This window comes from Anomalospiza imberbis, chromosome 8 (assembly GCF_031753505.1).
Source record: "Anomalospiza imberbis isolate Cuckoo-Finch-1a 21T00152 chromosome 8, ASM3175350v1, whole genome shotgun sequence".
NCBI classification, from domain to species: domain Eukaryota; kingdom Metazoa; phylum Chordata; class Aves; order Passeriformes; family Viduidae; genus Anomalospiza; species Anomalospiza imberbis.
In genome coordinates, this window is record NC_089688.1 from 31,558,299 (window position 1) to 31,569,953 (window position 11,655).

General features: G+C 51.6%; 1 protein-coding gene across 1 annotated transcript; it reads left to right on the plus strand.

The window, feature by feature from the left end:
* The first annotated feature begins 8,360 nt into the window (after positions 1–8,360).
* Positions 8,361–11,146, plus strand: HMX3 (H6 family homeobox 3). The gene is made up of 2 exons (XM_068198272.1): positions 8,361–8,797; positions 9,033–11,146. The coding sequence occupies exons 1-2, from the start codon at positions 8,482–8,484 to the stop codon at positions 9,638–9,640; spliced, it is 924 nt and encodes a 307-aa protein (XP_068054373.1). The 5' UTR covers positions 8,361–8,481; the 3' UTR covers positions 9,641–11,146.
* Positions 11,147–11,655: the final 509 nt, after the last annotated feature.

The following is an 11,655-nucleotide window of genomic DNA, read 5'->3' on the forward strand; positions in this document are numbered from 1 at the left end:
GGAGAGATGTGTAAACTATTCTATTCATACATGAAATTGTGTGGGAACTCTGACTCTCAAACACGTAAACACTACCAGAAAGCTAAAGAAGTTTTATGAGAACCTTAAAAACCTTCAAAGGAACTATAAAAGAACACTTCACGCTTTTAAAAATCAGGGCAACCATTTCTCTAGCATACAGCCATTGAGGCCGCTCTTTCCGTGTCGCACAGGTGGGAGCAGGCAGGAGCTCTGGCGCTCCTCCTCCCGGGGCAGCGCTGTCCCGGGCTGTCGGGAGGACGGCATCCCCCTCCCGGGAAGCTTCTCCCGGCGCTGCCCGTGGTGCTGAAGGGCGGCCGCGCCTCCCGGGCGAGCGGCAGCGTTCTCCCGGCGCTCCGGCCCTCCGCCCGCTGCTGGATTTGTATTTACGAGCGGCAGCACAGCCACTGCAGAAATTAATCGCCGCAGGTTCAGATGGAGATCTGTCCCCGTACAAAAAGCAGAGACGTTTTGGTGGCCAGTATCGCACAGAGCCAAGTTTCCCAGCTGGAGATATTTAATATAATAATTCCCCCCACCCTTGTTGGTCACCTGAAAATATCAGCGCTGCTTATCAATAACCCTGTGTGTGTGTCAAGCATTCCGATCAATATATTATCATTTCAGAGCCTGATTGTGAAGGTGGAGGGCATTTTCAAGGACATCTGGGAATCCTGGGCAGTGCTCTGCACTCTCTGATCAGTTTCAGAGCTTTACAAGCATCGTGGCCAGAGCAGAATCAAATCAGGGTCTCTGACTGGGGAGACAGCGCCTCATCCTCTCCCTCGGAGCAGCCCTGGCTGCCAACAAACAAACAAACAAACAACGAAACAAAAAGCAGAGGTGTCATTCACACGTTAGCCCTGGAGTCCTTTTGCATTTCCTCTGTTCTTCACCCCGGTGCAGCTCTCCAGCACAGCAATCCATAACAAACCTCTCGTGGCAGCATGACGTGCACTGTACAGGATTTTCCTGACTGGAATATTCAAGGGAACATGTGATCTGGGTGGGATTTGTTACGTGGTGAGGGTTTTATTCATTGCACACATAACTTGGATGTCACACTCTGGGAATGACAGCACACAGCAAGGAAACACATCAGGCTGCTGAGGAGAAACAGCTAACGTTTATTTCTAAGTTAAAATGGTTATTTTGGCAATTCTATTGCTCTGTAGATACCCGACATTATTTAGATGTGTTGCATTTCATGCATATCACCAGCTGGAAGTCTTCCACTTTCTGTAATACATAATATTTTATTATTATTTGCTTTATCTGCCACCTTGAACAAGGTGTTTAACTGCACTCAGTCCCTTTTGATCATTTTGGTTTGTTTTGGTTTTGGTTTTTTTTTTTTTTCTGATATTGTTCACAGATCCTGAATGACAAGCCAAAAATCTGCTAATGTAAAATTATGTGAAAAAGTCACCCTTGGTTGGGTTTTGCCAGTGCTTCATGGCTGTTTTTCATATCTTCATATGAGGAAGTTTCAAGCCACCACTCTGAACTGGTTGGATCCCTGTGTCTTAATTCCAAAGGGAATCTTCTCTTGTCCAAAAAACCATGTAACTATGATAGCTGTGATAGTGTCAGAAATTTTGTACAACCTGCATACAATCCTTCTGCTGCTCTCCACCAGCATTGCTTCCATCAGGTTTATTCCTGATGAATTTCTGATGTGTATTGCTAATGTTTAACCAAAGTGCATTCAAAATACTTTCTGTATAATGCTTGTTTTTCTAATAGATCTCCAATTTTTCAATCTGGAAATTAAAAATTTCCAAACTTTCAATTTTTCAATTTAATTTATAATTAAATAAAATAAATCATTTTATTTTATTATAAATTAAATATAAATTTAATTTTTAATTTTTAAAAAGCAGCTATGTAAAAAAAAAACAGCAAAACTCACAACAAACAAAGAAAACCTTCAATGTAAAGCTGTGGCTCAAAGTAGGATGATGTGAAATTTGTGCGGTCATTTCTTGGCCTCTGATACTTTGTTTTTATAATGTGAAGTTGTGCACCTATATTAATATATTTAGAAATAAGCTACTTTGTTGTCTAGGATAAAGCATTCCCTGGAATTTACAGGAAGGTTGTGTAGAAAGAAGCCCCAGAACGCTCTTTTCTCTGTAGAACAGTGTGCCATGGGAGCAACATGAGAACTTCTTGAATATCTGAAGACAAGAAACGTTGGCGATTCCCCAGCCAAGCGAGGGAAGGGGAGCCTCCTGTGGCGTGTGCATCCCTGGGATTCCTGGAACACTGAGCTTCCCTGAGGAGCAGCCTTCCCTGGGGACGGGCCGGCGAGGCAGAGTCATCAAAAGTGCAAAACACACGGAGGTTCTGACAAAGAAGCTCTTGTGGGAGCACAAAATGACCCCATCATTCATTTATTTTGCAAAACCACGAGCTGTTTTGGGGATCTGCTGACTCAGAACAAGCTGGTTCAGGCTGTCATGCCAGCTACAGCAAACATTAATAGGGAAATCAGGGTGTTCTGAGGATCTCTCCATGAAATTCAAGGCACAGCTCCTGTTCAGAAGGTGCATCCAGAATAACTCTCCTACAACTGCCAAGGATCTGTGAGATGAACACGAGAGGCTTTATAAGCAGCTGGTTTTTGAGTCAATGGGCTGTAACAATTTTGAAATCAATGATTATTTAGGAACTCCTAAAACTGCGCATTATCCAGCTGCCCTGCACACAAACGTTGGATCTGCTCTGCTCTCTGTTGGCTCGCTGCAGATGGACAGTTTGGATCTGAGATCTGAAGGCTGAGTGTGGCTCAGAACACCTCTGTTCTAGCCACAGTCACCATAGAGCTCTGCAGCAATTTTCTACTTCAGTAGCAGCTGGAAATACTCAGCACTTTTCAGGTGTGGTGACAGGATTCTTTTGTGGATTTAATAAATGACCTATTTATGGCCACATCTGCTTATTTTGGATTGCACCAGTCCTGATGTTGACACAGTCCTGGTTTTGATTTTTGGGTGTTTTTACTTTTTTACATGATTCAGAGTTTACAACCAGCTATAAAATCACTGGTCTTCAGATATAAAGCTGCAAAGCCACCATCTATTTTTTTTTTCTTTGAGTGTCTCTGTCCTGACAGATTTTGAAAGATGAGCTGAAGTTTATGTTTGGATAAGATGTTAAAGAACAGCACATGCTCTGCCTTCAAATCCTCCAGTGATACTTCTCACAAAGGATTTCCTCCAGTGTCTTTAGCTGACCTCCATTTGGTGAGCTCATTTGTGGAAGTGATAAATTGTGCACACATGACTAATGCCAGGGTGATGAAACCTTCTAGAAATTATTCTGGTGGGCAAGACAAAGTGACAAAAGCAAAGGATATGTTGTATGAGTTTGTGATGAGATCAGAGCATCTTAACACATTCTATAGAGTAGCTGTGTAGTGCTCTGTGAGACAAAGATTGTGCTTAGATCACCTCATCAATTCTGTCCCTGTGGATTTACTCCAAATTGCATGGAACTTGCAGCAGCACTTGTTTCACAAAAACATCACAACCTAGAAATTTCTCCCCTTTTCTGATAAAAATGCCATGTCTGTGAGTCAGACACAGGACTGTGATGAGCCTCAGAAATAAAAGTCTGATAAATTGAACAACCTGCTTTCTTGAAGCACTAGGAGATTCTAATATTTGTCAGGGAGGACTCTCAGTTTGCCAGGAAGCCACTGGAAAACAGAGGCTAACAAAGCCTTCCATTTAAAGGTACAAAAATGCCATTGTAAGGCATAATAAGGGAACAACTTTAACTGTTCCAAAATACCTCTCAACCCACACACATCTCATACACCCTCATCCACTCAGTCTGGGGAAACCTGAGACAGGCTTCCAAGCATAACTCCCTTGTAGTTTTTCCAGCCTTGAATGAAACATCCTTATCAAATACATCCCAGAAGAGGCATTCCCTTTGATGAGAAAGTAGCATCTCTTTTCTGGGTAAGCTGTGTTTGTTTCCAGCCATGCATTTCAGAAGGAGCACTTGAAAGACTGACAGAGAAATGCTGAAGAACTCAGATTTTAAAAAGGCCCTGATAATATGAAAGGATTTGCAATAGGAAGGGGAGACCCATTGAGAACAGCTCAGACTCTACAGCAGTTAATCTTTGGCATTCACAAAATTGTATTTATATGCCTGGACAGCGTGACAGGAGCTCTAAAATCCGAGGGTGGAAGGATTCATTTTGATTGCCTGGGAAAAGAGCGTTTCTGTGTGGGGCAAGCTGTTAAATGTCTTCTCATCGCTTCTCCCTTCTCCCTCTGGACATCCAAACCCTGATGCAAGGAGGTGCCTCAGCATTCTCCTGTGGGAGTATGTTTAATGTCAGCACGGAATCAAGCAGTGCCTGGGTGGAATTCTGCTTCCCTACAATATCTGGAAGCCCAGATGTGCAAACTTATTCAGGAGAGCTCCCACTTGGACAAATAAAGGAACAAGGAAACTCAGCCCTGCCCTTTCCTCAGGATGGAGAAGAGAAAGCTGAACCCAAGGTGACCCAAAGTTTGTCACCTGTGCTTACAGTGGGGACGCTCAGGGGTGGCAGATAAAGGTGGGGCAAGAATCTGGGTGAAATAGGGGCTGCAGTGGGTAATTCCTGCCAGGGAACCAGGACTGCTGTGCTCTGCACATCCTCGTCAGCAGGCTGCAAGCCAGGGCTTTTTGGAGCTCCTAGCAGTGGGGCACCACAGAATCACAGCACACAGGCTCATGCTCCAGCCTAGCAAGAGTGTAGCTCCTTAGAAAAACAATGAAAAAGAAGAGGCAGTGCTGAGACAGGATAAATAAGGAGATAAATCACTTTGCAACACAATACAGCCAAAACCTGAAAATAAACAATTACTTTAAATCATATCAAGCACCTATCACAAACATCACATTTATACAATTGATCCATGTGTAAATTAGCCAATTAATTCTGAATTGCAACACTAATGAAATAATAATTATCTGTTTACAATGGAATGGTACGAGAGAAAGTCTAGAAACAGAAATAAAGATTGCAGCAAAATCCACTCAGCTCCATCACCATTGGGCAAGGGGGGAATGGTCAATACCAGTCTTTAACATCCAGATATTTCTGGGGAGGGGGAATAAATAAAATACATAAATAAGCGAGAAATCTATGGACCTTAAATAATAGAGACAGAGAAATGCTCTTTTAGAACACTGCAGGGTTTAGTTTCTTTGTTTGTTTTGTAGTAAAGAATTGCAAAGTGGGAATTTCTTTTAAGTTAACCAGAGGCTGGTTTGATTTTTTTTGTCCTTGTTTGGCTTTCTACCGTGAATTGTTTGCCCTGAGGGGCTCCAAAGGGATTAGGACCTCATAATTACCAAAGCAGTGAAAGATGGATGGAAAAGGGTGGGAGCTTCACCACAGATTTTGGTGACTCATATCTAAATAAAATCTTCACTGAGATGGAGAAATGCACTGGGGTCTTCTATAAAAACTTTTTACCCGTGGCTTTTCATGAAAGAGCTGCAAACATTTAGCACAGAGCTTTAGCCCAGGTCTCAGGCAGGAGCCTGAGTTAGGTGGCTATTGACTGTTTTCTGGATAGAAACTATTTTCTGTCTGTACATTTCCTCTGTACAATTTACCCCAGAGTTGAGGAATATTCCCAGAGAAACAGCGTTTCTTTGCCAGGTGCTTAAATTGTTAATGAGAGCAGGAACAAGAAACAGTTGTTAATAACAGAATATTTCTGCAAGCTATTAATTGCTGAGATCCCATCCCCAAGATGTGTGGAAGGGACATGAAACACCACATCTGTTGCAGCTAAAAATGTTGTGTGACTGGTTCTATACAAATTCGCCCTCTATTTATAACCTCCAAGTGTTCAGGAGGAGGAAAGACTCCTGGGCAGATTGATTCAGATTAAAAAAAAAAAAAAAAGTCTAGTTTCAAAATGCCAAGCGGATGTCTTTAAAACGAAATAGCAAGAAAAATCAGGTAGATTTGATCAGGGCATTAAAATGTTTAGAAGTAGAGATTGTTGCCCCCTATGCACAGGTGAGCTCATCCAAGTCCAGAGCTCTGTGTGTGCCACGGCAGATGCTTGCAGGTGTTGATGCTCAAAGGTATTCCAAACGTTTAGAAGGATGCCAGAACTGAGTGGTTCCTTCCTCTCCTTCCTTCCTCTCCTTCCTCTCCTTCCTTCCTCTCCTTCCTTCCTCTCCTTCCTTCTTTCCTTCCTTCCTTCCTTCCTTCCTTCCTTCCTTCCTTCCTTCCTTCCTTCCTTCCTTCCTTCCTTCCTTCCTTCCTTCCTTCCTTCCTTCCTTCCTTCCTTCCTTCCTTCCTTCCTTCCTTCCTTCCTTCCTTCCTTCCTTCCTTCCTTCCTTCCTTCCTTCCTTCCTTCCTTCCTTCCTTCCTTCCTTCCTCTCCTTCCTTCCTCTCCTTCCTTCCTCTCCTTCCTTCCTCTCCTTCCTCTCCTTCCTTCCTCTCCTTCCTCTCCTTCCTTCCTCTCCTTCCTCTCCTTCCTTCCTCTCCTTCCTCTCCTTCCTCTCCTTCCTTCCTTCCTCTCCTTCCTTCCTTCCTCTCCTTCCTTCCTTCCTCTCCTTCCTTCCTTCCTCTCCTTCCTTCCTTCCTTCCTCTCCTTCCTTCCTTCCTCTCCTTCCTTCCTTCCTTCCTTCCTTCCTTCCTTCCTTCCTTCCTTCCTTCCTTCCTTCCTTCCTTCCTTCCTTCCTTCCTTCCTTCCTTCCTTCCTTCCTTCCTTCCTTCCTTCCTTCCTTCCTTCCTTCCTTCCTTCCTTCCTTCCTTCCTTCCTTCCTTCCTTCCTTCCTTCCTTCCTTCCTTCCTTCCTTCCTTCCTTCCTTCCTCTCCTTCCTCTCCATCCTCTCCATCCTCTCCATCCTCTCCATCCTCTCCATCCTCCCTCTCCATCCTCCCTTCGTTCCCTCCCGGGTACCGGCGGGCAGTAGGCGGTATTACCGCCCTACCGGGGTCACGTCGCGGTTCCCAGGGCACGGGGAGCTGCCGCTTCCCGGTGTCCCGGGGGGTGCGGGCGCAGCGGGGAACGCTCCGGGCCCGCCCGGCCCCGAACGCGGGGCGCTCCCGCGGCCCGCCAGGGGGCGCCCTGCGCCCGGACCCCGGGAACGGCTGGAACGGGGCAGGGATGGAGCCGGGAACGGGGCAGGGATGGATCATCGAGCAGAGCACGGATGGAACCGGGAACAGGGGGGATGGATCGGCAAGCGGGGCAGGGATGGAACCGGGAACAGCGGAGATGAATCTGGGAACGGGGCAGGGATGGAACCGGGAACGGAGCAGGGATGGATCCCGGGATCACCCCGTACCCGAACACGCAGAACGGCAGGGATGGATCCTAGAAGCACCGTGCTCGGATTCCGAGAACGGCAGGGATCGATCCCGGGAGCGCCCGGAGCTCGAAGCCCAGGAGCAGGGCAGGAACGAATCCCGGGATTCGGGCAGGAACGAATCCCGCCGCCCTGTGCCCTGATCCCACGAGCGGCGGGCCCGAGTCGTGCCCGTTGTCGCCCCTCCGCCGCGGGCTGGACGTGTCCCGCCGGCCCCGCTGCTGAGGAGCCGAGGCGGCGGCAGGGCTGCCCGGGGCGCGGAGGGCACCGTCGGGGCAGAGCTCTCCCGCCGCCTCGCAGCCCCCGCCCCGCAGCCGTCCGCTAAGTCGTTTCTGCCCCGCGGCGGAGCGGAGCGGAGCGCAGCGAGAGGGTGTCCGGTGCCCGGTATCCCGGCGGGGCTCGGCCCGGCCCGCTCCCCGCCCTCGGCCGCGGGCGGCTTTTGTTCCCGGCGGCGCGGGGCGGGGGCGCGGGGGGCGGCGCGGCGGGGCGGGGGCGGTTTTGAGGCAGGAGCGGCGCGGCCCGTGCCATTCGCCTGCCGCCGCTCCCGCCGCGCTCCGCCGAGCCGGTCCCTTTGTGCCGCCGGCCCGGCCCCGCTCGCTGCCTAATTGGACTCTGTAAACGCCACGAACGGGCGGGCGGTCGCCGCCTCCGGGCACCGCGGCGCGGGGGGGGGGCCGGGGCCGCGGCGGCTGCGAGCAGGGGCTGCGCGGAGCCCTCTCCTCCCGCCGCCTCCCGCCCGATCCCATTCGCCTTTGTGCGTGCCCAATCGCCGCGTGCTCCCCGCGCGGAACGGGGATGACATTTTGATTTCATCATTAGCATCCGGCGTCAGGTTGACGCAGCAGCAGCGGCGGCGGGAGGCGGCGGCGGCGGCGGCAGCGACGACCCCGGCTCTCCGCCTGCCCGCAGCAGCCCCCCGGTGCCGCGGGCTGCGCGGGTCCCCCCGGCCCCCCGCCCTGCCGCCCCCCCCATGCGAGGGGCCCCCGGCCGGCCCCGCCGCCGCGCTCCCACGCCGCCCCGCCGCGCCTGTCCCCCGCGCCGCCGGGAGCCGCCACCTGCGCGCCGGGCGCGGGCTGCGGGGCCAGCGGCGGCCAGGAGCCGGGCGGGCAGCAGAGGATGCCGGAGACCGGGCAGGAGCCACCCAGCGCCCCTCCGCCGCCCCCCAAGGAGTCCTTCTACATCAAGAACCTGCTCAACGGCGGCCCCCCCAAGGCGCCCCCCAAGCAGCCGCGGGCGCTGTTCGCCCCCTCGGGCAAGGCGGCGGCGGACGGCGCCGGCTTCGCCCTCTCGCAGGTGGGCGACCTCGCCTTTCCGCGCTTCGAGATCCCGGCGCCGCGCTTCGCCCTGAGCGCCCACTGCCTGGAGCGCGCCCAGACCTGGTGGTACCCCTACGCCCTGACGCCGGCCGGAGCCCACCTGCCCCGCACGGAAGGTACCGCTCCCCAAAACTTCCATCACTCCTTCCTTCCCTCCGTCCCTCCCCGGCGGGGCGGCGGCCGTGGGGACCGGGGGCGGCGGGGCGGGGGGTGAAGCCGGCGCTGGGGCGGCGCGGGGATCCGGCCGGCTCGTCCCGTTCCCCCTGGCGGGACGCGGGGCCTGGGTGCTGAAGGTGTCTCTTTGTGTCCCTCATCTCCCCCTTCATGCCCCGCTTCGTCCTTCCCATCCAGCCGCAGAGAAATCCCTGCTGAGGGACTCGTCCCCCGCCTCGGGCACCGACCGGGACTCCCCGGAGCCGCTGCTGAAGGCGGAGGGGGAGCAGAAGGAGCTGGACTCCAAGAGCCCCGACGAGATCGTCCTGGAGGAGAGCGACTCGGAGGAGGCGAAGAAGGAGGGAGGAGCGGAGGACTGGAAGAAGCGGGAGGAGAGCCCGGAGAAGAAGCCGTGCCGCAAGAAGAAGACGCGCACGGTGTTCAGCCGCTCGCAGGTCTTCCAGCTGGAGTCCACCTTCGACATGAAGCGCTACCTGAGCAGCTCGGAGCGCGCCGGCCTGGCCGCCTCGCTGCACCTGACAGAGACCCAGGTGAAGATTTGGTTCCAGAACCGCCGCAACAAGTGGAAGCGGCAGCTGGCAGCCGAGCTGGAGGCGGCCAACCTGAGCCACGCCGCCGCGCAGCGCATCGTCCGCGTCCCCATCCTCTACCACGAGAACTCGGGCGCGGAGGGGGGCGCGGGGGGCGGCGGAGCCCCCGGCACGCAGCCCCTGCTCACCTTCCCTCACCCCGTCTACTATTCCCACCCCGTGGTCACCTCCGTGCCGCTCCTGCGGCCCGTCTGAGCCCGGCCGCCGCTGCGCGGAGGGGCGCGGAGAGGCGCGCAAGGCACCCGCCCGCTTGTAAGTACTGCAGCCCCCCGTGCGGGTCACCCGGCTGGCGTCTGCGGAGCGCGGGGGACTGCGGGGACACGAGAGCGGGGCTGGGGGGGACCCCTCGGCGGGTGCTGGTAGGAGGAAAGTCGCGGAAATTTAGGGGGAAAAAAAAAAAAAAAAAAAAGAAATAAAAATGTGGGGGGAGGGAAACGAAAATGAAGAAAATGAAAGCGGGGACTTGTAGAGAAACCCTGGAGCTGTCACACCTTTTGTAAACGTGGATGAAAACCGCGATGGTCTCTCTGTGGCTTTAGTTCTATTTTTGTAAAAAAAAAAAATAAGAAAGAAAAAGAAAAAAAAAAAAAAAAAGAGAAAAAAAGGGGGAAAAAAGGATAGTAATAAAATAAAATGAATGGTCCCAGGCCACTCCTCGAGATTTGCCAAAAGCTAATGGGAAGCTGAATTTCTGTTCCTTTCGGATCTCTCCTTCTGCCTCCAAATAATTGTCCAGGCTCCTGATCCTGTCGTGACTCAAACTTCATCGACCACGGCTTTTCATTTAAGCAGATCTTTGCCTCTTTGCTTGCCCACGTTTTGTACCTTTCGGTTTCTGCCATGAGACTTTCACGAGCAAGAAATACAGCCTCAAAGTGAACGGTTAAATACACTCGCACGCTTTGAGTGACCCTTATTTATTATCGTTTACTTATACATTTTTAATTCTTGTTTATAATTCTTGTTTTCCTAGTTGTCGGGTTGTTTCGGGTTTTTTTCCTTGTAAAGTTATTTCGGTATCGGGGGGGTGGGGGGGAAATCTGTGCCCTTTTGCTTTCTTTTGTAATACTAATTATTATTAATAATAATATTATTGTACTTTTGAACTGTGCAATATTGTACGACGATTCTTAAAGCACTGCTTTTATTTGAATGGTGAGGAAAGGGTTTTTAGCATTGTAAAACTGCGTTTCTTCATGTTGTGCAAAATAAAATAAAAAAGAATTTAAAAGTGAAGGAAAGTGAGAAGAGAGGAGCAGGGCATGGGAATTAGCATCAGCCCGGCTTATGCGAATAAATAAGGGAGATTCGGTGAGCTGGGCACTTTAAGTGAAGGACAATCAACTTTAGGGTAATTTTAATTTATTTGATATGATGTACAGTTTTCTTCTAAAGTCCATTGAGTATGTGGATTTTAATAGGCAGAAATGAAGTGAGGAGTGGACACCTCTTGTTCTCTCTGTCTTAGTGTCTGCTCACCTGTTGTCTGACAATTGTTTGCTGTCTACCCAAGGGTTTGGGTTGGTTGGTTTCTTTTCTTTGTTTGATTTTTAATTTTGTTTTCTTATTTCGGTTGTACCCTCTGCCCTCTCGCTTTCTGTTAGGGATCGGTCCTATTTTTAAAACAGCCTATATTGTTATAAACTTAATGTTGTGGTGGAAAAAAAAAATCAATAAAACCCGTTCCTTATCATTTTTAAAGTGTGGTTTTGGGACAAAAAAAAAAAAAAAAAAAAAATTTAAAAAAAGGTAGAAACAACAAAATAAATAACCCGAGGTTTGTCTGTGAGCGCCGGGGCTGCGGGCAGGGCACGGAGCCGCTCCCGCCGGGGCTCCTTGGAGCGGGGATCCAGAGGCTCCCTCCGCCGGGAAGGGGATGGGCAGCGGGGGGACTCTCCGCAGCCCCGGCTCAGCGGGGTCACGGTGCCCGGCTTACCCCGAGCGAGGGGTCGCAGCCTCCCGGGGAGCCCCCCGGCACCGCGCGGGGGCGGCGGGGGGGTCCCTTCCCACGGGAGCGCCGCCTCCCCTCCCCGAGGGCTTCCCCTGAACTTCTGCCGCCCCTTCCTCTGCGCCCCCCGGTGCTGCCCCTGCCTTCCCTCGGCCCCCTCCTCCGGGGGCTGCCGCAGGGTGTCCGACCCCTCTGCCCACGGCCGGGGCCGTCACGCGTGTTAAAGCCGCTGGCAGGGTTATTTGGAGATAGGATCGCTCTC